Raw genomic sequence first — 24,770 nt, forward strand, 5'->3', positions numbered from 1 at the left:
AGAAGCTCAGCCAAGCCTTGGTGTCCAGGGTCTTTATTGCAGATTGGCGCTATGAGCATGTCTGACTGCCCACACGGCTGACCTTAGTCTCCAGCCCCTCCCCAGGTCGAGCTGATACCATGTGGACCAAGAGCCCCAGCATAAAGCATCTGGCTGGTTCAAGGTCTCCAGGTAAAGAAAAACACTCTTATCAGACAGGATATTCTACCAGCCTAGAGGTTAGAAGTTACCTCCCAAGGGCTGGGCAACAGTCAAGCCTTCCTTTGGAAGGTACAAGGTTTAGACAACCCAGACTTGCTAAGTTAACCCTTTACTGCATAAGGCCCTACAGTGCTTTTTTTATGCTATGGGAAATTGGTTTTGTATTTTGTTTTTCCAGGAAAGCAATGCTGAAGAACACTGAGGTGTTCTTCATACACAAGCAATCATTTCTTTGTGTCCAGCCGTGGGTCACATTTTGCTAAATAGCTTGAAGGAAGTTTATTTCTGTATCAGAAGTAGTTGATATCTCAGTGGGATTTAGAGGTCATTATGGAAAAGGAGTGGCCTCAATTACCACTTGATTTTGCATGTCTTCTTATCTAGAGGTGCAGTCTATTTCCCTGCCTCTTGAACTGAGGCTGGCTTTGTGACTTGCTTGGCTACAAAGCTATGAAAATAATGATATATTGGCCCTCACATGTTCCTACTTTCTCTTAGAATGCTGTTGGAACACAAGAGACCACGTGGAAGAGAGCAAGTTGTCCTGCTGAGTCCCTTCTAAACCAGCCTACAGCCAGCTGACGCCCAGATATATGAGAAATTCCAACTGAGATCAGCAGAGCTGCCTACCTAACCCCCCAAATTAACCAAAAATGCGCAAGTGAGACAGGCCAAGACCAGAAGAATCACCCAGCTGACCTACAGACTCATGAACAAGAATAAATGTTTACTGGACTTCACTGGTTTTCCGGGGGTTAAGACTCCACGCTTCCAGGTTTTATCCCTGGTTGGGGGAATTCTGCATGTGGCCAAAGAAAAAACAAAACAAGACAAAAAAAAAGAATAAATGACATGAATCAATATCAATGTTTTCTTAGGTCAGTCTCCCAAGGCAATAGAAATAAACACAAAAATAAACAAATGGGACCTAATCAAACTTACAAGCTTTTGCACAACAAAGGAAACCTTAAACAAAACAAAAAGACAACCTACAGAATGGGAGAAAATATTTGCAAAGGAAGAGACAGACACGACAAGGGACTACTTTCTTTTTTTCTTTTTTAAAATTATTATTATTTTTTGAATTTTATTTTTTTATACAGCAGGTTCTTATTAGTTATCTATTTTATACATATTAGTGTATATATGTCAATCCCAGTCTCCCAGTTCATCCCACCACCACCACCTCCTGCCCCTTCTTTCCCCCCTTGGTGTCCATACGTTTGTTCTCTACATCTGTGTCTCTGTTTCTGCCTTGGAAACCAGTTCATCTGTACCATTTTTCTAGATTCCACATATATGCATTAATATACGATATCTGTTTTTCTCTTTCTGACTTACTTCACTCTTTATGACAGTCTCTAGGTCCATCCACGTCTCTACAAATGACCCAGTTTCATTCCTTTTTATGGCTGAGTAATATTCCATTGTATACATGTACCACATCTTCTTTATCCATGGGATTACTTTCCAAAGTATACAAACAGCTCATGCAGCTCTATAACAAAAAAACAAACAACCCAAACAAAAAATGGGCAGGAGATCTAAATAGACATTTCTCCAAAGAAGACATATAGATGGCCAAAAAGCACATGAAAAGATGCTCAACATCACTAATTATCAGAGAAATGCAAATTAAAACTACAATGAGGTATCACCTCACACCAGTCAGCATGGCCATCATTAAAAAATCTACAAACAATAAATGCTGGAGAGCATGTAGAGAAAAGGGAACCCTCCTACACTGTTGGTGGGAATGTAAATTGGTGCAGCCACTGTGGAAAACAGTATGGACATTCCTCAGAAAACTAAAAATAGAGTTGCCATATGATCCAGCAATCCCACTCCTGGGCATATATCCAGACAAAACTATAATTCAAAAAGATGCATGCACCACTATGTTCATAGCAGCACTATTCACAATAGCCAAGACATGGAAACAACCTAAATGTCCATTGACAGATGGATGGATAAAGAAGATGTGGGGGACTTCCCTGGTGGTGCAGTGGTGAAGAATCCGCCTGCCATTGCAGGGGACACAGGTTTGAGCCCTGGTCCGGGAAGATTCCACATGCCGCAGAGCAACTAAGCCCATGCACCACAACTACTGAGCCTGTGCTCTAGAGCTCGCTTGCCACAACTACTGAAGCCCGTGCGCCTAGAGCCCGTGCTCCACAACAAGAGAAGCCACTGCAATGAGAAGCCTGTGCACCGCAACAAAGACTAGCCCCGCTCGCCGCAACTAGAGAAGGCCACACACAGCAACGAAGACCCAACACAGCCAAAAATAAAAATAAAAATAAAAATAAAAATAAAAGTAAATAAATCTAAAGAAAAAAAAGATGTGGTACATATTTAGAATGGAATACTACTCAGCCATAAAAAAGAATGAGATAATTCCATTTGCAGTAACATGGATGGACCTACCTAGAGACTATTATACTAAGTGAAGTAAGTCAGAAAGAGAAAGACAAATACCGTATGATGTCACTTATATGTGGAATCTAAAATATGACACAAATGAAGCTATCTATGAAACAGAAACAGAATCACGAACATAGAGAACAGACTGGTGGTTGCCAAGGGAAAAGGGGGTTGGGGGAAGGATGGAGTGGGAGGTTGGGGTTAGCAGATATGAACTTTTATATATAGAATGGATAAATAACAAGGTCCTACTGCATAGCAGAGAACTATATTCAATATCCTGTGATAAACCATAATGGAAAAGAATGTTTTAAAAATAGAGGGCTTCCCTCGTGGTACAGTGGTTAAGAATCCACCTGCCAATGCAGGGGACACGGGTTCGAGCCCTGGTCTGGGAAGATCCCACATGCCACAGAGCAAGTAAGCCCGTGTGCCACAACTACTGAGCCCACAAGCCACAACTACTGAGCCCACGTGCCTAGAGCCCATGCTCCGCAACAAGACAAGCCACCGCAATGAGAAGCCCGCGCACCACAACGAAGAGTAGCCCCCACTCACCGCAACTAGAGAAAGCCCACACCCAGCAACGAAGACCCAACACAGCCAAAAAAGAGTTTAAAAATAGAATGTATATATATGTATAACTGAATCACTTTGCTGTATAGCAGTAATTAATGCAACATTGTAAATCAACTATACTTCAATTTAAAAAAAAGAGATCAAAAAAAGAAAGAATAAGTGTTTATTGTTTTATGCCACAGAGTTTTAGGTGCTTGTTAAACTACAGCAATAGCTAACTGATACAGTGGGGTAGTAAATGGAGGAACAAAAGTACTTTTTGAAATTAAAGTGTATTAACACAAATCAGACAACTGTCAACCAAACATTTCTGGTTCTAAGGAACGTGGCAATGAAGCCTCAGCAATACTTGTTCTTTAGTCAAAGAAAAAAAAAAGGGTCTTTCATCATTTTACTTGTCTACTAGATCTTCAAAAATTTTTTATTAAAAAAATTGTTTTAAGTGTAAGAACACTTAAAATGAGATCTACCCACTTAACAGATTTTTAAGTGCACTGTGCAGTAGGGTTATATACAAGCACAGTGCTGTACAGTAGATTTCTAGAATTTATTCATTTCACATAACAGAAATTTTATACCTGTGATTAGCAATCTACTGGATCAACACATTAATTCAAAAAATGCCATTTTCTTCTAATACTTTTATGATTTCATTTATTTACATTTAAATATTTTATCTCTTTGGTATTTACCTTGGATACGGATCCAATTTTATTTTTCTCCCTGATACCATGTGTTAATAAGTCCATTTTTACTACACGGACTTAAGGTGCCACCTTCATCATACATAAAATATTTGGTTATATTTCTGAACTTTCTATTCTGTTCCATTAGTCTTTCTGTCTATTCATGCAACAATACCACACTTTTCATGATTGTGTCTTATGGTATGTTTAGTTATCTACTAGGATCCAATCCCCCCTTATTAATCCCTTTTTATTTATATTTTTATTAATAGACCTAATTTTTTCAGAAAAGTTTTATATTTACCAAATACTGAGCAGATAGCAGAGTTCCAAATATGCCCCCACAAGAGTGCATAGTTTCCATCTACTTTTTTTTTTTTTTTTGGCTTCGTTGGGTCTTTGTTGCTGCGCGGGCTTTCTCTAGTTGTAGCAAGCGGGAGCTACTCCTTGTTGCTTTGTGCGGGCTTCTCATTGCGGTGGCTTCTCTTGTTGTGGAGCATGAGCTCTAGGTGCACGGGCTCAGTAGTTGTGGCTCACGGGCTCAGCAGTTGTGGCACACGGGCTTAGTTGCTCCACAGCATGTGGGATCTTCCTGGACTAGGGATCGAATCCGTGTCCCCCAAATTGGCAGGCAGATTCTTAACCACTTCACCACCAGGGAAGTCCCTATTTTTTTTTTTTTAAGATTTTTTTGATGTGGATTTTGATTTTTTTGTGTGTTTTTTGAAGTCTTTACTGAATTTGTTACAATATTGCTTCCGTTATGTTGTGGTTTTTTGGCCGCGAGGCATGTGGGATCTTAGCTCCCTGACCAGGGATCAAACCCACACCCCCTGCACTGGAAGGCAAAGTCTTAACCACTGCACCTCCAGGGAAGTCCCTCCATCTATTATTAATTAACATCTCATATTAATTAGTATAGCTCATTTGTTATAATTAATGAACCAACATTAGTATATTATTAACTAAGGTCCACAGTTTTTTCAGATTTCCTTAATTTTACTGAATGTCCTTTTTCTGTTCCCGGATTCCATCCAGGATGCTACATTACATTTAGTCTTCATGTCCCCTTAGGCTCTGCTACAGACTGAATGTTTGTGTCCCCATAAAATTCATATGTTGAAACCTAATCCCCAATGTGATGGTATTTGGAGGTAGGGCCTTTGGGAGGTGATCAGGTCAGGAAGGCAGATCCCTAATGAATGTGATTAGTGTTATAAAACGGACCCCAGAAAGCTCTCTTGCCCCTTCCACCATGTGAGGACTCAGTGAGAAGACAGCTGTCTAGGAACCAGGAAGCAGTTCTTATCAGACACCAGATCTGCCGAAGCCTTGATCTTGGACGTCCCGGCTTCCAGAACTGTGAGAAATAAATATTATTTAAGCCAATAAATATTGCTCATGGGTTGCTGAAGTCCATTCAGCAGCCTGAATGGACTAAGATGGGCTCTCCTTGGCTGTGGTTTTTTCAGACTTTCCTTGTTTTCAATGATTTTGACAGTTTTGAGGAGTACTAGTCAGGCATTTTGTAGGATGCTCCTCTATTGGTACATGTCTGGTGTTTCTGTCATGGTTAGACTGAGGTTATGGGTTTTGGGGAGGAAGACATCAGAGGTAAAAAGGACCATTTTTATCATACCATATCAAGGGTATTATATTAGTTTCCTAGGGCTGTTGTAACGAAGTATCACAAACCAAGTGACTTAAAACAACATAAATTTGTTTTTTCTCAGTTCTGGAGGCTAGAAGTCTGAAATCAAGGTGTTGGCAAGGACATGCAGCATCTGAAACCCATAGCGGGGAATCCTTCCTTGCTTCTTCCCAGCTTCTTGACTCACTTGAGCTGCAGCACCTCAATTGCTGCCTCTGTGGTCACGTGACATTTCTCTCCTCATGTGTCTGTCTCTTCGCCTCTTATACGGACACCAGTCACATTGGACTAATGGCCAACCCTACTCTAGTAGGACCCTGTCTTAACTAGTTACATCTGCAAAGACCCAATTTTCAAATAAAGTCCATTCTGAGGTCCTGAGAAGGACATGAACTTTGGGAGGATGCTATTCAACTCAGTACAGGTACATACCATCAATGTGGTTTTTGACTGTTGATGTTGACCTTGATCAGCTGGCTGAAGTAGCATTTGCCAGGTCTCTCCACTATAATGTGACCTTTTTTCTTTCCCCCTTTCCATACTGTACTTTGGAAGGAAGTCACTTGGAAAAGCCCACATTTAGGGAGTGGGAAGTTATGCTTCCTCCCTTGAGGGTGGTGTAGCTACATAATTTATTTGGAATTCTTCTGAATGGGAGACTTGTCACTTTTCCCCATTTACTAATTTATTCAATCAATCCAGTTACACGTAAAGCTGTATCAGAAGTGTTAACTCGTACCCCTGTGGGAAACAACTTGCCTGATTAGAGTACAGTGCTTATGAGCCTTTCCTTTTGCCTTTAGTCTAATAAACTCCATTCATTTAGGTCAGCACCTGTTTCTCCCACCCTCTTCAGTGAGGTCATTTCATACATTTAGAAAGATAGAGTTAGACTGTCTTGTCACAGTCTGCATTCTTTCCTGGGATCCACCAATCTCCTAAATGATTTTTTTAGAAATTTGCCTGGGGACTTCCCTGGTGGTCCAGTGGGTAAGACTCCGTGTTCCCAAAGCAGGGGGCCCAGGTTTGATCCCTGGTGGGGGAACTAGATCCCACATGCATGCCACAACTAAGAGTTCGCATGCTGCAACTAAGAAGCCTGCATGCCGCAACTAAAGATCCCACATGCCACAACGAAGATCCTGCCTGCTGCAACTAAGACCTGGCACAGCCAAAATAAATAAATATTTAAAGAAAGAAAGAAAGAAAGAAATTTGCCTGCACTAAGGTTCACTTTTGGTGTTGTAAAGTTCTATAGGTTATGAAAAATGCATAATGTCATGTATCCACCAATACAGTATCATACAGAATAGCTTTACCACCCTAAAAATCCCTTGTACTTCATTTATTCATCACCACCCCCCTGGTCTCGAATCCCTGGCAACCACTGGTCTTTTTACTGCCTCCCTACTTTTGTCTTTTCAGAATGTGACATGGTTGGAATCAGGATGTAGTTTTTTCAGAATGACTTCTTTCACTTAGCAATGTATATTTAAGGTTCCTCCATGTCTTTTTGTGACTTGATAGCTTATTTCTATTTTTAGCTGACAAATTGTATGAATGGACTGCCGTTGGTTTACCCATTCACCTTTGGATGGACATTTTGGTTGTTTGGTTGTTGACATTTTAGTTTTTGGAGATTATGAAAGCTGCTATAAATATTTGTGCGCAGGCTTTTGTATGGACAGAAGCTTTCAACTCAATTGGGTAAGTACCTAGAAAGGTGATTGCTGGATCATATGGTAGGATTATGTTTAGCTTTGTAAGAAACTGCCAAACTGTTTTCCAACGTGACTGTACCATTTTGTATTCTCACCAGCAATGAATGAGAATTCCTGTTGCTCTCTGTCTTCATCAGTATTCGATGTCAGTTTTTAAAATTTTAGTCATCCTAATAGATGTGTAGTGTCATCTTGTTTTGTTATAATTTGCAATTCTGTGATGACATAGGATATTGAGCATCTTTTCATATGCTTATTTGCTATCAGTATATCTTCTTTGGAGAAATGCCTGTTCAGACCTTTTGCCCGTTTTTAAATCAGGTTGTTTGTTTTCTTTTTTTTTTTTTTATAAATTTATTTATTTATTTATTTATTTATTTTTAGCTGTTGGGTCTTCGTTTCTGTGCAAGGGCTTTCTCTAGTTGTGGCAAGTGGGGGCCACTCTTCATCACGGTGCGCGGGCCTCTCACTATCGCGGCCTCTCTTGTTGCGGAGCACAGGCTCCAGATGCGCAGGCTCAGTAATTGCGGCTCACGGGCCTAGCCGCTCCGCGGCATGTGGGATCTTCCCAGACCAGGGCTCGAACCCGTGTCCCCTGCCTTGGCAGGCAGATTCTCAACCACTGCGCCACCAGGGAAGCCCTGTTTGTTTTCTTATTGTTGAGTTTTTTTTTTAAATAGATCTTTATTGGAGTATAATTGCTTCACAATACCATGTTAGTTTCTATTGCACAACAAAGCGAATCAGTCATATGCATACACATGTCCCCATATCCCCTCTCTCTTGAGCCTCCCTCCCATCCTCCCTATCCCACCCCTCTTGGTCATCGCAAAGCACTGAGCAGATCTCCCTGTGCTATGCTGCTGCTTCCCACCAGCCAACTATTTTACATTCGGTAGTGTATATATGTAGATGTTACTCTCACTTCACCCCAGCTTCGCCCTCCCACCCCTTGTCCTCAAGTCCATTCTCTATGTCTACCTCTTTATTCCTGCCCTGCAACTAGGTTCATCAGTACCATTTTTTTTTTTTTTTAGATTCCATATATATGCGTTGGCATACGGTATTTGTTTTTCTCTGACTTACTTCATTCAGTATGACAGACTCTAGGTCCATTCACCTTACTACAAATAACTCAATTTCGTTTCTTTTTATGGCTGAGTAATATTCCAATGCATATATGTGCCACATCTTATTTATCCATTCATCTGTTGATGGACATTTAGGTTGGTTCCATGTCCTGGCTAATGTAAATAGTGCTGCAATGAACATTGTGGTGCACGTCTCTTTTTGAATTATGGTTTTCTCAGGGTATATGCCCAGTAGTGGGATTGCTGGGTCATATGGTAGTTCTGTTTTTAGTTTTTTTAATAAATTTATTTATTTATTCATTTATTTTTGGCTGTGTTGGGTCTTCGTTTCTGTGCGAGGGCTTTCTCCAGTTGCGGCGAGCGGGGGCCACTCTTCATCGTGGTGCGCGGGCCTCTCAGTGTCGCGGCCTCTTGTTGCGGAGAACAGGCTCCAGACGCGCAGGCTCAGTAGTTGTGGCTCACAGGCCCAGTCGCTCCGCGGCACGTGGGATCCTCCCAGACCAGGGCTCGAACCCGTGTCCCCTGCATCGGCAGGCAGACTCTCAACCACTGCGCCACCAGGGAAGCCCCTATTTTTAGTTTTTTAAGGAACCTCCATACTGTTTTCCATAGTGGTTGTATCAATTTACATTCCCACCAACAGTGTAGGAGGGTGGTTCCCTTTTCACCACACCCTTTCCAGCATTTATTGTTTCTAGCTTTTTTGATAATGGCCATTATGACCAGTGTGAGGTTATACCTCCTTGTAGTTTTGATTTGTATTTCTTTAATAATTAGTGATGTTGAGCATCTTTTCATGTGCCTCTTGGCCATCTGTATGTCTTCTTTGGTGAAATGTCTATTTAGGTCTTCTGCCCATTTTTTAACTGGATTGTTTGTTTTTTTGATATTGAGCTCCATGAGCTGTTTGTATATTTTGGAGATTAATCCTTTGTCTGTTGTTCCATTTGCAAATATTTTCTCCCATTCTGAGGGTTGTCTTTTTGTCTTGTTTATAGTTTCCTTCGCTGTGCAAAAGCTTTTAAGTTTAATTAAGTCCCATTTCTTTATTTTTGTTTTTATTTCTGTTACTCTAGGAGGTGGGTCAAAAAAGATCTTGCTGTGGTTTATGTCAAAGAGTGTTTTTCCTATGTTTTCCTCTAAAAGTTTTATAGTGTCTGGCCTTACATTTAGGTCTTTAACCCATTTGGAGTTTATTTTTGTGTATGGTGTTAGGGAGTGTTCTGATTTCATTCTTTTACATGTAGCTGTCCAGTTTTCCTAGCACCACGTATTGAAGAGGCTGTCTTTTCTCCATTGTATGTTCTTGCCTCCTTTGTCTTAAATTAGGTGCCCATATGTGCATGGGTTTATCTCTGGGCATTCTATCCTGTACCATTGACCTATATTTCTGTTTTTGTGCCAGTACCACACTGTCTTGATTACTGTAGCTTTGTGGTATAGTTTGAAGTCAGGGAGCCTGATTCCTCCAACTCCATTTTTCTTTCTCAAGATTGCTTTGGCTATTCAGGTCTTTTGTGTTTCCATACGAATTGTAAGATTTTTTGTTCTAATTCTGTGAAGAATGCCATTGGTAGTTTGATAGGGATTGCATTGAATCTGTAGATTGCTTTGGGTAGTATAGTCATTTTCACAATATTGATTCTTCCAATCCAAGAACATGGTATATTTCTCCATCTGTTTATGTCATCTTTAATTTCTTTCCTCAGTGTTTTATAGTTTTCTGAATACAAGTCTTTCACCTCCTTAGGCAGGTTTACTCCTAGGTATTTTATTCTTTTTGTTGCAATGGTAAATGGGAGTGTTTCCTTAATTTCTCTTTCTGATTTTCGTTGTTGGTGTATAGGAATGCCAGAGATTTCTGTGCATTAATTTTGTATACTGCAACCTTACCAAATTCATTGATTAGTTCTAGTTTTCTGGTGGCAACTTTAGGATTTTCTATGTATAGTATCATGTCATCGGCAAATAGTGACAGTTTTACTTCTTCTTTTCCAATTTGTATTCCTTTTATTTCTTTTCTTCTCTGACTGCTGTGGCTAGGACTTCCAAAACTATGTTGAATAAGAGTGGTGAGAGTGGACATCCTTGTCTTGTTCCTGATCCTAGCGGAAATGCTTTCAGTTTTTCACCATTGAGTATGATGCTTGCTGTGGGTTTGTCATATATGGCTTTTATTATGTTGAGGTAGTTTCCCTCTATGCCCATTTTCTGGAGAGGTTTTATCATAAATGGGTGTTGAATTTTGTCAAAAGCTTTTTCTGCATCTATTGAGATGATCATATGGTTTTTATCCTTAACTTGTTAATGTGGTGTATCACATTGATTGATTTGCGTATACTGAAGAATCCTTGCATCCCTGGGATAAATCCCACTTGATCATGGTGTACGATCCTTTTAATGCACTGTTGGATTCTGTTGCTAGTATTTTGTTCAGGATTTTGCATCTCTGTTCATCAGTGATATTGGTCTATAATTCTCTTTTTTTGTGATATCTTTTTCTGGTTTTGGTATCAGGGTGATGGTGGCTTTGTAGAATGAATATGGGAGTGCTTCTCCCTTGGCAATATTTTGGAAAAGTCTGAGAAGGATAGGTGTTAGCTCTTCTCTAAATGTTTGATAGAATTTGCCTGTGAAGCCATCTGGTCCTGGACTTCTGTTTGTTGGAAAATTTTTAATTACGGTTTCAATTTAATTACTTGTGATAGGTCTGTTTATATTTTCTAATTCTTCCTGGTTCAGTCTTGGAAAATTGTACCTTTACAAGAATTTGTCCATTTCTTTGTGGTTGTCCATTTTATTGGCATATAGTTGTTCGTAGTAGTCTCTTATAATCCTTTGTATTTCTGCAGCGTCGGTTGTGATTTCTACTTTTTCATTTCTAATTTTATTGATTTGCGTCCTCTCCCTTTTTTTCTTGATGAGTCTGGCTTAGGGTTTATCAATTTTGTTTATCTTCTCAAAGAACCAGCTTTTAGTTTTATTGATCTTTGCTATTGATTTGTTTTTATTTCATTTATTTCTGCTCTGATCTTTATGATTTCTTTCCTTTTACTGACTTTGGGGTTTTTGTTCTTCTTTCTCTAGTTGTTTTAAGTGTAGGGTTAGATTGTTTGAGATTTTTCTTGTTTCTTGAGGTGAGATGGAATTGCTATAAACTTCCCTATTAGAACTGCTTTTGCTGCGTCCCATAGGTTTTCGGTCATTGTGTTTTCGCTGTCATTTGTTTCTATGTATTTTTTTTTTCTTCTTTGATTTCATCAGTGATCTCTTGGTTATTTAATAGTGCACTGTTTAGCCTCCATGTATGTGTGTTTTTTACAGTTTTTTTCCCTGTAATTGATTTCCAATTTCATAGTGTTGTGGTCAGAAAAGATGCTAGATACAATTTCAATTTTCTTAAATTTTCCGAGGCTTGATTTGTGACCCAAGATGTGATCTATCCTGGAGAATGTTCCACGTGCACTTGAGAAGAAAGTGTATTCTGCCACTTTTGGGTGGAATGTTCCATAAATATCAATTAGATCTATCTGGTCTATTGTGTCATTTAAAGCTTGTGTTTCCTTATTTATTTCCTGTTTGGATGATCTGTCCATTGGTGTAAGTGAGGTGTTAAAGTCCCCTACTATTATTGTGTTGCTGTCAATTTCTCCTTTCATGGTTGTTAGCATCTGCCTTATGCATTGAGGTGCTCCTCTGTTGGGTGCATAAACATTTATAATTGTTACCTCTTCTTCTTGGATTGATCCTTTGATCATTATGTAGTGTCCCTCCTTATCTCTTGCAACAGTCTTTATTTTAAAGTCTCTTTTATCTGATACGAGTATTGCTACTCCAGCTTTCTTTTGATTTCCATTTGCATGGAATATCTTTTTCCATCCCTTCACTTTCAGTCTGTATGTGTCCCTAGGTCTGAAGTGGGTCTCTTGTAGACAGCATATATATGGGTCTTGCTTTTGTATGTATTCAGCCAGTCTGTGTGTTTTGGTTGGGGCATTTAATCCATTTACATTCAAGGTTATTATCGATATGTATGTTCCTATTACCATTTTCTTAATTGTTTTGGGTTTGTTTTTGTGGGTCTTTTTCTTCTCTTATGTTTCCCGCCTAGAGAAGTTTCTTTAGCATTTGTTGTAAAGCTGGTTTGGTGGTGCTGAATTCTCTTAGCTTTTGTTTGTCTGAAAAGCTTTTGACTTCTCCATAGAATCTGAATGAGATCCTTGCTGTGTAGAGTAATCTTGGTTGTAGGTTTTTCTCTTTCAGCACTTTAAGTATATCCTGCCACTCCCTTCTGGCCTGCAGAGCTTCCACTGAAAAATCAGCTGATAACCTTATGGGGATTCCTTTGTATGTTATTTTTTGTTTTTCCCTTGCTGCTTTTAATATTTTTTCTTTGTATTTAATTTTTGTTAGTTTGATATGTATGTGTCTTGGTGTTTTTCCTAGGGTTTATACTGTATGGGACTCTCTGTGCTTCCTGGACTTCGGTGACTATTTCCTTTCCCATGTTAGGGAAGTTTTCCACTATAATCTCTTCAAATATTTTCTCAGACCATTTCTTTTTCTCTTCTTCTTCTGGGACCCCTATAATTCGAATGTTGGTGCGTTTAGTGTTGTCCCAGAGGTCTCTGAGATTGTCTTCCATTCTTTTCATTCTTTTTTCTTTATTCTGCTCCTTGGCAGTTATTTCCACCATTTTGTCTTCCAGCTCACTTATTCATTCTTCTGCCTTCGTTATTCTGTTATTGATTCCTTCCTGTGTAGTTTTCATTTCAGTTATTGTGTTGTTCATCTCTGTTTGTTCTTTAGTTCTTCTAGATCTTTGTTAAACATTTCTTGTATTTTCTCAATCCGTGCTTCCATTCTATTTCCGAGATTCTGGATCATCTTTACTATCATTACTCTGAATTCTTTTTCAGGTAGATTGCCTATTTCCTCTTCATTTATTTGGTCTTCTAGGTTTTTACCTTGCTGCTTCATCTATGACATTGTTTTTTGCAGTCTCATTTTTTTTTTTTTTTTATGAGGGGGATTGTGTTCCTGTTTTACGGGTTGTTTGGCCTGAGGCTTCCAACACTGGAGTTTGTAGGCTATTGGGTAGAGCTGGGTCTTGGTGCTGAGATGAGGAACTCTGTGAGACCTCACTCCAATGAATATTCCCAGGGGTCTGAGGTTCTCTGTTAGTGCAGTGGTTTGGACTCGGAGCTCCCACCGCAGGAGCTTCCCCCCGACTCCGTGTTGGCAAATCAAGATCCCACAAGCCGCGTGTGGTGGCCCCCCAAGAAAAAAAGAGAGAACAGTAACAAAGTAAAAAATAAAAATAGACTAGGAAACTAACAGATATGTTAGAAAGAATGCAAAAATAAAAATATAGATGAATCAACAACCACAAGGTATGTCAGTACCATAATAGTAAAAAAGAGGAGGAGGGAAAAGGAAAAAAAAAAAAAGGAGGGTGGAAAGGCCTTGGCTGTGGAGAGTGGGGCCTAAGCAAGGGCGAGGTTTGGGTGGTGGGAGGGGCCAATGCTCAGGACCTACAGGGCTGGAAAACCCTGGGGGCTGTGGGCGGTGGGGCTTAGGCTCCAGGAACAGAAGGGGCCCAGGCGTGCCCCCCATCCCTGGTCTCAGAGGGCAGGGCACCTCACCAGGGAGCCCAGCAGGCTTCCTGGGCTCGAGTGGGCAGGGCAATCACCCTCCGCTCCTCTCCTGCTCCTCCCAGAGGGCCCCTCCTGCCTGCCTCTCCTGATCCCCCCGGCCTCCCTCCTATGCCTCCAAGGATCCACACAGCCTGGAGGGGCCTTGGAGGGTGGGGGATCGGCCTGGGAGCTCAGCAGGCTCCCCGTGCCCCAGTGGGCGGGGCAATCGCCCTCCACTCCTCTCCCGCCTGTCTTTCCTGATCTCCCCGGCCTCCCTCCTATGCCCCCAAGGACCCACGCCACCTGGATGGGGCTTTGGAAGGCAGGGGATCAGCCTGGGTGCTCAGCAGGCTCCCCGGGCCCAAGTGGGCTGGGAAAATGCCCTCTGCTCCTCCTGGAAGGCCCCTCCCGCCTGCCTCTCCTGATCTCCCTGGCCTCCCTCCTATGCCCCCAGGACCCACATGGCCTGGAAGGGGCTTTGGATTGCAGGGGACTGGCTTGGGAGCTCAGCAGGCTCCCCGGGCCCCAGTGAGCAGGGCAATCGCCCTCCGCTCCTCTCCCATGCCTCCCGGAGAGTCCCTACCACCTGCCTCTCCTGATCTCCCCGGCCTCAGGGGTGCCGATCTGGTCTGGCCTCCACTTCTCCTCCCCCCTCGGTCCCCCTACGTCCTACCGGTTCACTCTGGGGTTCCTTCTGTCTCCTTGGGGGTTAGAGTCCCCACCAGCAGCCGGCAGGCGCCCCAGTTGTGGGGAGACGCTAACTCCACGTCTTCCCACACCACCGTCTTGACTCCTCCTGTTGGGTTTTAAGAGCACATCTAGCATCCAAATCTTGGTTTCTAAAAACTATTCCTGACTAAAAGGAACAGAACTCCTTGGAAAAGCAGTTGATTACTGATCTGGGCAGGGAAAAGACAAGATGAGCCTGGAGCATCTTATGGTACTAGAATGTAAGACAGTGCTCATAAAAAGGTAAGGGCCAGTCTAGAGGGCAGACAAGCCTATATGACAGAGGTCCCCAGTGACCAAAGCTGGGATAATCTGAACAACAAAATAAATAATGATTGTATTAGATTATAACCTATGGAATAAAAAAATATCCATGAGTCTATATTGGTAATGTACAAATGATTCAGTAAATAAATAAATGAAGCAGAAGGGATGGCTCTTCCTTAGAGAATAATTCTAACTAAATAACATCAAAGAAATAAGAAAATCACTGTTAGAACGCCATGATAACAACGAAGGCAGGCAAGATCCACCAACGGATGCTAAAAATAATGAGTGAAAGTGAGGTGAAACAGGATATTTGCAGCCTTAAACTTTCTACCCTGGTATATTTATTAACTACAAAGAGAAAAATAGTAACTTCACAGTGCAGAAACACCACAGACATGAACTAAACTAAATGATCAAGGCTATTGCCATCAGTAATAAGACACATTGACCCCTTACACTGCTGATATGATATATTGAGAAGGGAACATCACTTCTGTAGTATACTTGCCAAAAATGCATGGCCTCCATCTACTCGTGAGAGAACATCAGACAACCCACACTGAGGAACGTTCAATACAGTAACTGATCCATACTCCTCAAAATGTCAAGGTCAGAAAGACAAGGAGAGACTGAGGAACTGTCACAGATTGTAGGAGATGAAGGAGACAAGACAACTAACACCCCAGAAAACCAGCGGACATTAGTGGAAGAACGGGTGAAATCAAATTTGCAGTTTAGTAATGTACCAATTCTCTAATTGTATCAATTAGTATTTTACTAATTCTTAGTTTTGATAATTGTACTGTGGTTATGTATAAAGCAAACATTAGTGAAAACTAAGTGAAGGGTATACAGAAACTTTCTGTACTATTTTTGCAGCTTTTCTCTAAGTCTAAAATTATTTCAAGGGACTTCCCTGGTGGTCCAGTGACTAAAACTCCACGCTCCCAATGCAGGGGACCTGGGTTCGATCCCTGGTCAGGGAACTAGATCTCACACGCCGCAACCAAGAGTTCGCATGCCTCAACTAAAGATCCCACATGCCACAACTAAGACCTGGTGCAGTCAAATAAATAAAATAAAATAAATAAATATTTTAAACAAAAATAAATAAATAAATAAATAAATAAATAAAATTATTTTGAAATAAAAAGGTAAAAATAATTTGGATACTCACCCTTTATCTGTTAATCATATGAAAATATCTTCCTCTTTCGGCACTCTGGTTGAGTTGATGCATCTCCGAGCTGGAATGTTAGCTGTTCCTTCCAAAGGCCATTCCTTCTATTGCTCTGTCAGGTCGGCGGCCTCAGGATGGGGAGGTAGACATTAGGATTAGTGGATCCCATGGTCATCTGCCCATTACTGCACCCCCCTTTGCTAAAAAGTGGACCACTTGGCCTGAGGGGATGGTATGTGATATACCATGTCGGTGGGTCAAACACTGTGTGAGCCTTCAGATGCCGGTGCTGGCTGAGGCCATGCAGGCAGGAGAGGCTAACCCATACGCATAATATGTACTGCGTTGATTTCAGTCAAGATAAATTGCTCCCTTTCCAGAGTGGAAAGGGTCTGACGTGGTCAGCTTGTTACCAAGTGGCTGGCTGGTCTCCCTGAGGAATGGTGGCATGTGGCAGATTCAGTGTCGCTGTAGGGTGGACATTCAGCAGTGGCAGTAGCCAGGTGAGCCTTAGTGAGTGGGTGTCCAGGCCGGTGCACCCGTTACTAGCCTCTCCCCTACTGCCATTGTGCCAGCGCTGGGGTGGTCTTTGACAGGCTGGCCAATGACTGCTGGCTGAATCACGCTGTTTACTTGGTTTAGTCTCTTCCATGGTAGATGCTCTCTGGTGGGCGTTAACATATGATACATGTGCTATAAAGACCTCACTTTGTGCCTGGTCCTCAAGATCCATCTATGTGCCTCTTCTCCAAACCCCCTTGACCCTGATGTTCCAATCTCCTCATAGGCCCCTGACCAACCAGCCAAGCCATTTACCATTGCCCATGGGCCCATATATATTCTTCTATTGGACCCCTTTTCTTTCTACAAAAGGGAATGACCAGGTGCACGACCTGGAGCTCTGCCAATCGGGAGGATCTCAGGGTTACCCCCAAGTAGGGCTGTAGTACAACAGTCCATCTTCAGCTCAGACCCTCATATTGAGCCAATCCATTCACGAATCAAGCTTGAACTTTTTCCTCCTCCATCAGCTGGTCATAAGAGTTCCCCCATACGGCTGTAGGTGTGAGCTGAGGGAAAGGTACTGGCCAAGCAATAGTGGGTGACATGGGGGTCTGGGCCACCTACTCATGCAGCTCACTTTGCCCTCTGGCCCTGCTTGTGCCCAATTTTCTTGTCCCCCTTTTTGTTTTGGACCTGCCTGACTATGACTTGGTGGGTCTGATAGAAGACAGCTCATGACAGCCAGCTCTGGCCACATGATCACTCAACGATATCTTGTGGTCACACTCACCATCTTAACCAGGACCCAGTAGTAGGCCGGGGCAGTTTTTTGTATAGTGTGTAGGCCTCTGTTGCAGATGTCATGACCCTGCTCCAGAACCATAGGGATCTCTATCATGGCTCTTCTTTTTAGGGTTTGCCACAAAACTCTACCTGGCATCTCTCCTCCATCCATAGATACCTCTGGTACCAACAGCTACATGTGGCTGACGGCTACCATATTGGAAAGCACAGATACAGAACATTTCTATCAGTTCAGCAGGTGTATTCGACAGTACCACATCTAGATCTAACAGTTTACAAGAAGTACAGAGGCTGGAGAAATATATTAAACAATCTCACAAGGATACAATCATCCAAAAACAGAATGCGGAAAATTCTACAGAACAAGTGACCCAGTTTCTTTAACAAATAAATGTCATGGAAGAATGGGGAAGAGGGAAACTGTTGTAGATTAAGAGTCTTATGAGACACATTAACCAAATGCATTGTGTGGACTTTCCCTGGATCTTGATTTGAACTAACCAACTGTAAAAGAGACATTTTTTGAGATAAGCCAGTTAAGCAACACACTGAGAGTGGAAATGTGGGCTCATTCAAATGTGGTTGGGGAGAAGGACCCAAGTAGGAGTTTGTATTCCTGGTTTGACTGGGAAGAAAAACAAAGCCAGAAATAGCTTTATCTCGCTAATGTTAGCAACACGCTTCTTCAAATTTGCTGTGGGAGGAAAACAGAGCTTGGAATAGTTTCAAGAGCAGCAGCCACATCACTCCCCTCGATCCTGGGATATGCCCAGTGGGAGAGTGGAGACAAAGGGATGCGACAGTCTTTTCCTTCGCTTATCTGGCACACTGCTGCTCATCCTTAGCACTCCTCTTCCAGGAAGTCTTCCTGGCTTGCCTTACTGCCCTACCCCATCCTAACCCCCAAGAGCCTCCCTGTGCTTTCCTCCTCATAGCCCCGATCAAGGCCTACCCTAACTGTGACACCGGAGCTGGGACTTGCAGGGTGAGAAAGATTAAGGGTGTGTGCCAAGCCCCTGAGCCTTGCTGGACCTCTGGGTATTCGGACCACAAGAAGCCACTGCATAGTCTTAAGCCAGGAAGTGGTGGCTGTTCTGTTTCCCTTTGTGCTCAGTAAGCCTCACCTCTCCTTTAAGAAGTACTGACTCAGCGAGGGTTGGCAGGGCCACCTTAAGGCCGTGCCACCTTAAGCAGCCCTGCCCCCAGCACAACCAATAGGCTGCGGTGGTCACCGGCTGTTGCCCAGCTATGGCCAGCCTGCTCCGGGCTGCAACTTGGGGGATGTTCTCCTGGAGGGGCTACTGCTCCAGGGGGAAGCAGGTAGGTGGGAGGGGAGGAGCCCCTTAGAGGGTGGGGGGCCCCCAATGCCGAGTTCTGGCCAGACTCTGTGCTGCCCCAGCCCCAGGAGACCTTGAGCAGAGGCTCGCTGGACTCACCCCAGGTCAAATGTGGGTGCTCAGTGAGCTGGGCCGAAGCCCTCACAGCTGCCATGAGTGGGGCTGGGGGGTGTCAACTGAAAGATTTGTGGACTCTAGGGCACCCCTTTGAGGCCCCGGAATACACACACGTTTTGAAAGAATGCCTGGGAGGCAAGGAGCTGGGTTCTAGGCCAGGCCCTGTCCTGGACTTGCTGGCCTCTTTTCCTCATCTGTAAAATGGGAAGAAATCCCCAGAAGGGCTCCAAGAGCCCTACGAGCCCCCAGCCGAGGTGGGGTAGGGGTGTGGGTGCCTCTGTTCACAGGCAATGGAACCCCCACTCCCACCCCTCCCACTGGCCAGGTGGTCCCAGGTATCTTTGAGGGACCCTGCCTATGTGTTTCTCCCCTGCAGGGCGAACTCAGCGAGGGCTTTGTGGAGGCTCTGAAGGCAGTTGTGGGGAGCCCCCATGTGTCTACTGCTGCTGTGGTCCGAGAGCAGCACGGGCACGATGAGTCAATGCACAGGTGGGCTCCGCCGCCCCCCTGCATCAGAACCCCTGGCTGGGAGTGAGGGTCCTGGGTTATCTTCTGCCCCTCAACCCCCGCCATCTGTTTTTGGGTGTTCTGGCATTCTCCACCTCTCCTCTATGCCCCCAGAAGGGTGTTCCCTGCCCCTCGCCCACTGTGCAGCCTCAGGCCCTGCAATACCTTCAAACTTGAGCGGGACCAGAGGGTACCCCACACCCCTACATTGCTGAGGGTCTGGTTCCAGGTGCCAACCTCCGGACGCCGTGGTGTGGCCCCAGAATGTGGAGCAGGTCAGCCGGCTGGCAGCCCTGTGCTATGGCCAAGGCGTGCCCATCATCCCGTTCGGCTCAGGCACCGGGCTTGAGGGTGGAGTCTGTGCCGTGCAGGTATGTATGGTGGGTGGCCTCCTCCCCTGGCCGGGCTCTAGTCCCACCACACTTGTCACACTGGCAGCTGCCTCCTCCACCACACCAGCCTGGCTGGCCAGGTCCAGCCCTCCTTACCTGCCATCCTGGGGCTCTGGTCTGGCTGCTGGGAGGTCGGCCACAAGCTGGGGTCCCGGGCACTGTGTCCTGGCGAAAGATCTAGGTCAGTGACTGCTTGAACGGCCTCCGCCAGGGTGGCGTCTGTGTCAACCTGACCCACATGGACCGAATCCTGGAGCTGAATCCGGAAGACTTCTCTGTGGTGGTGGAGCCCGGCGTCACCCGCAAAGCCCTCAACACCCACCTGCGGGACAGCGGCCTCTGGTTCCCTGTGGGTAGGCTGGGGCTCCAGGACTTTCCCGGGCCTGGAGGGCTCCCTGGTGGCAGGGGTGTTTCTGGGGCTTGGCGGGACCCCTCTGCCCACGGGCACCCGCCCCAGGCTTCCTTCTGCCTGCCCTCTGCCCTCCAGACCCAGGTGCAGACGCCTCTCTCTGCGGCATGGTGGCCACCGGCGCCTCGGGCACCAACGCTGTGCGTTACGGCACCATGCGCGACAACGTGCTGAACCTGGATGTGGTGCTGCCGGGAGGGCGGCTGCTTCACACTGCGGGCCCCGGCCGTCACTTCCGGTGAGCGCCCTCTACCGGCGGCGACGGGGCCTGCTGGAGAGGCGGGTCATGAAACTGCCCTGTGGGCCAAAGCTGGTGGTCCGGAGGCCGATTTGGGCTGTGCCAGGGAACGGCTGCCTGGGTGGCAGTCTGCACGGAGGCGGGTCAGCCCAGACCTCAGGCTCAGCTCCCCAACTGGCTTCTGGCCAGAAATCCGTCGTCACGTGGCCTGGGCACTCACCTACCTCATGTCCCCGGGGACCCAGGAAGAGCGCAGCTGGCTACAACCTCACCGGGCTGTTTGTGGGCTCCGAGGGGACGCTGGGCCTCATCACGGCCGCCACCCTGCGCCTGCACCCTGCCCCTGAGGCCACGGTGGCCGCCACCTGTGCCTTCCCCAGCGTCCAGGCGGCCGTGGACAGCACCGTACACATCCTCCAGGCTGCAGTGCCCGTGGCCCGCATTGGTGAGCCTGGGATTGGGCCGTCCAGGTGGGCTCCCCGGAGGAAGCCCCCTTCGAAGGCCACGCGTCACCTCACGTGGCCTCTCCTTGGTCCCAGAGTTCCTGGATGACGTCATGATGGACGCCTGCAACAGGCATAGCAAGCTGAACTGCTGCGTGGCGCCCACGCTCTTCCTCGAGTTCCACGGCTCCGAGCAGGCGCTGGCAGAGCAGGTGCAGCGCACAGGTGTGCTAGGGTGCTGTGGGCGTGGCGTGGCGGGGCGGGACGGGGGGGGGCTCCCGGGCTGCCCCAGAGTAGGGCCTAGTGTCAAACCCCCGCCCCCCACAGAGGAGATCATCCGGCACAACGGAGGCTCTCACTTCTCCTGGGCCAAGGAGGCGGAGGAACGCAGCCGGCTCTGGGCAGCGCGGCACAACGCCTGGTACGCTGCCCTGGCGCTGCGGCCCGGCTGCAAGGTGAGCGGGCTGGGGTGGACGCGGGAGCCTTTCCTCAGCCTACTACCCTATTGTCCAGGGCAGCAGGCAGAGGCCCCGGCGGGCAGGACTGCCAAATCCTCGGGAGGGAGCCCCTGCCCCGAGCCAGGCCCTGGGTGCAGGGGCCGAGCAGGGACAGTGTGAACACAGAAGGCAGGCTTCCTGGAGGAAGAGGTGGTGAAGCGGAAGGTGGTAGCCAACAGGAAGGGGAGGCTGGGCTCCAGGTGCTGGGGGGCCTGCACGGTAGCGGGGGTGGGGAGCAGGATGAGAGCCCTGGGAGCCTAGCCGGGCCAGTCGCCTTGTTGCACAGGGGAAACTGAGGCTTAGAGACAGCAGGCACGTTCATGTGAGAGGCCGAGCCCCTTGAGCCCATTCGTAGCCTTGACCCCTTACCTCCCGGGCAGGCTGGGTGAGGGAGGGAAGCTCACCGGCCTGCCCCGACTCAGGGCTATTCCACCGACGTGTGTGTGCCCATCTCCCGGCTGCCGGAGATCCTGGTGCAGACCAAGGAGGACCTGCAGGCCTCGGGACTCACAGGTTCTGCCTGCCCCAAGCGGGGCGCGGTGGGAGGGTGGGGGCGGGGCTGGGGCAGCAGCTCTGTCCTCTGGGCCCCCAGGAACCATCGTTGGGCACGTGGGTGATGGCAATTTCCACTGCATCCTGGTGGTAGACCCGGAGGACCACGAGGAGCTCCTCAGGGTCAAGGCCTTTGCAGAACAGCTGGTCAGGTAAGGGCAAAGCGGGAAGCAGGGTGGGGGAGAGCTGAGGGAAGTGGGAGGGGCACCCGCTGAGGACCTCTTCCCGCTGCTTCCCAGGCGAGCACTGGCACTCCATGGCACGTGCACGGGGGAACATGGCATCGGTCTGGGCAAGCGGCTGCTGCTGCAGGAGGAGGTGGGCACGGTGGGCATTGAGACCATGCGGCAGCTCAAGGCCACGCTGGACCCCCGAGGCCTCATGAACCCAGGCAAGGTGCTGTGAGGGGCTCGGAGCACCCGGCCCACAAGCCCCCAGAGAGTGGCACCTCCCGTTCCGGAACCTGTTTTCCCGCCACGGAACAGCTCTGCCTTTGCTTAGACCCTGCAGGGGTCTTCGCCAGCCCGCTAGCCCTTTTATCCAAGCCGAGGCCAGAGAGAGGAGGGAGAAGCCTGGTTGGCCGTCTTCTCCCTGGCCCTCTTGCTGGCCTCAGGAGCCTTTGGTCCAGTAAATGCCTCAGGGTCATTCCCGGTGAAGCTGCTTCCTCTCTGCTCGCTTACACGTCCTGTAAGGTGGTGTGGGTCAGTCACCCCAAAGACTAGGACGACTCCCCTCCACCTTAGCCTCCCCATTGCCCGGGCAGGAGAACAAAGGCTGGGGGCCCCAGCACCCATAGCCCAACTCCATCTGCCGGGTGACAGGAATGCTCCTTTGCTGGTGGGGGAAGGGACCTTCGGCTCCACACTCATAGACCCCCAAAATAAACCTGAACCCCACTTGCAGTTGTCTGGAGACGAGCAGGCGGCACCTGTGAATGGCCCCCTGTGCCTGCCCGCCCCACCTCCTCCAAGTTCTCTGTCCTTTGGCTGGTGACACCCTCGTCCCTCATCCCGGGCCTGCCCTCTGACTTGCTGCAGCCTGAGGAGGGGCAGCTGCTCTGCCTCTCAGAGCCCCAGGGCCTAAGGACTTGCCCATGTCCATCATCACTTACCACAGACTCCCCCACTGAGCCCCAACTGGGCTCTAGAACATTCTGAACATGTCCTTCAAGTGGCTGCTACCAACCATTGCAAATGGAAGTGATTTTCCTGGTACCACACCTTTCCACAGTGTCATGTATTATACTACCAGCTTTCTTGCCCTCAACCTCAGGCTCTGTCCACCCTGGGGCCAGCCCCTGCCTTGGTCAGGATTCCTGATCAGAGGACCTTGTCCGGGGTACCTGGCAGTTGTTCCCCCTAAGCCCACGAGAGGGCGCCCGACACCTCGAAGCTTAGACACCAGTATCTGCTTGGGGCAGTGATGGCCAGCACTCACCTCTGCAGGGACCTGCAGCTCTCAGCTCTGGGCCCCCCACTTCCCAGGGTCTAGCAGGTGCCTGGAGTCCTGGAAACCAGTCTCTAAGCTCTCCACTCCCCCGCAGGTCCCAGGAGCCTCTAGTGCAGGCCCATCTCCCTCACCCCAAGGCCTTGGCCCTTAGGAAAGGGGCTGAGCGAGGGGCGCAGGGGAGCCGGCGGCACACTCCATCTCGCCTCACTCCCATTCTCCCAAGCCACCTCTGAGCTCCTTCCCTGCCTCCACCCCCTCCGCCCCTCCCCACCTCTCCCCCCCAGCTGTTCAGGCAGCCCCTCTGGCTCCTGAGACCAGCTCAGTTCTTGGAACCCCTCCTCTCTGCTAACTCGGGGCTGAGCCCTGAGTTTGCTCCTCTGTGACATTTCTGTCCCTTGGATGTGCCAGGGGGTGGTGTGGGGCAAGTCCCATGGGCCTTCCCCCGCAAGCACCCAATAAAGCAGACTCGAACCATCTAACCATCAGCCACCAGTGCCCTCCCCTCCACGCAGGCTGCCCGCCACCAGCAGCCCCCCGGGGCAGCATTCTGCAGGGGCAGGCCCCTCCCCTACAGGGCAGGGCTTGTCTCTGATGTGCCCCTCAGTGCCTGGCAACTAGTAGGTGTTCAGCAAATGGCCACTTCCCCACAATTCTTTACTAGGAAAAACTCCAAACACGCAGGAGATTTGAAAGAACAAGTACACTGTTCACTGAAATACTAGCCACTGAAGATTCAACAATGAATATTTTTGCCTTACTTGCTTCGTGCGTGTATTTTTCGGGGAACCATTTGGAATTGAGTTACAAATTTCTTGACATCATTCACCTACATAATTCAGCATCTATTCCCTAGGAATAAGGACCTAAAAACCTTGACACCATTAAATGGCTCCTAGATGACTGGTTTTAGTGAGGTACCCCTTCCCAGGAAGCCCCCCCCGCCCCGCCGCCCAAGTGTGCTGGGCCCTTAGCAGGGGGAGTGGGTGGAACCCACCTCCCAGTTCCTGCCAATTCCCTCCCCTCCCGGAAAGGCAGAGTTGAGGAGAGCTGTTGGGATGGAGGATGACAGACACCAGTTCCATCTGGAAAGCCCGGACAACCCCGGTCCTACCCCCGCCCAGGAGCTGGCAATCTGGGTCTGAATTTGGAGGAGACGGCAACCGGCAGAGGGCTGCAGTGTGCCAGGTGGGAGTGAAGTCGCTGGGGGTGGGATAGGCACCAGCCCCAGGAGCCTGGAATAGCAGCCGGCGTGGGCTCCAGCCCTGCCCCACCCAGCTCGACCCCCCAGCTCACCCAGGGCGCTGCCAAGGCTGCCGGGCCTAAGCCACCGAGGTGGGCACAGAGGCCTCCTCC

At 47.4% G+C, this 24,770-nt stretch overlaps 2 protein-coding genes across 2 annotated transcripts in view; one reads left to right on the forward strand and one right to left on the reverse strand.

Annotated features, from left to right (window-relative positions):
* The window catches only part of ZFP1 (ZFP1 zinc finger protein), a 62,840-nt gene extending 46,585 nt beyond the window's left edge, over nt 1-16,255 (reverse strand). The window contains exon 1 of the mRNA XM_082366374.1: nt 16,166-16,255. The gene's annotated coding sequence lies outside the window, so the exon portion shown is untranslated. The remainder of the gene's footprint in view (nt 1-16,165) is intronic.
* Nucleotides 16,256-18,688: 2,433 nt separating this feature from the next.
* LDHD (lactate dehydrogenase D) lies at nt 18,689-22,624 on the forward strand. Its single transcript, XM_082366356.1, has 11 exons — nt 18,689-18,796; nt 19,307-19,419; nt 19,667-19,808; nt 20,041-20,182; nt 20,317-20,476; nt 20,722-20,921; nt 21,016-21,144; nt 21,247-21,374; nt 21,839-21,929; nt 22,009-22,120; nt 22,208-22,624. The coding sequence occupies exons 1-11, from the start codon at nt 18,725-18,727 to the stop codon at nt 22,371-22,373; spliced, it is 1,455 nt and encodes a 484-aa protein (XP_082222482.1). The 5' UTR covers nt 18,689-18,724; the 3' UTR covers nt 22,374-22,624.
* Nucleotides 22,625-24,770: the final 2,146 nt, after the last annotated feature.

The sequence above is a fragment of the Balaenoptera borealis genome, assembly GCF_965194805.1.
Source record: "Balaenoptera borealis genome assembly, chromosome: 19".
NCBI lineage: Eukaryota > Metazoa > Chordata > Mammalia > Artiodactyla > Balaenopteridae > Balaenoptera > Balaenoptera borealis.

Excerpts from the sequence above, each read along its gene's own strand:
- LDHD (XM_082366356.1), top strand. The coding sequence starts at position 18,725 with ATGGCCAGCCTGCTCCGGGCTGCAACTTGGGGGATGTTCTCCTGGAGG. Across the intron at positions 19,809-20,040 it reads GTGGAGTCTGTGCCGTGCAG|GGTGGCGTCTGTGTCAACCT; the intron begins GTATGTATGGTG and ends GGCCTCCGCCAG. Across the intron at positions 21,930-22,008 it reads GCAGGCCTCGGGACTCACAG|GAACCATCGTTGGGCACGTG; the intron begins GTTCTGCCTGCC and ends CTGGGCCCCCAG.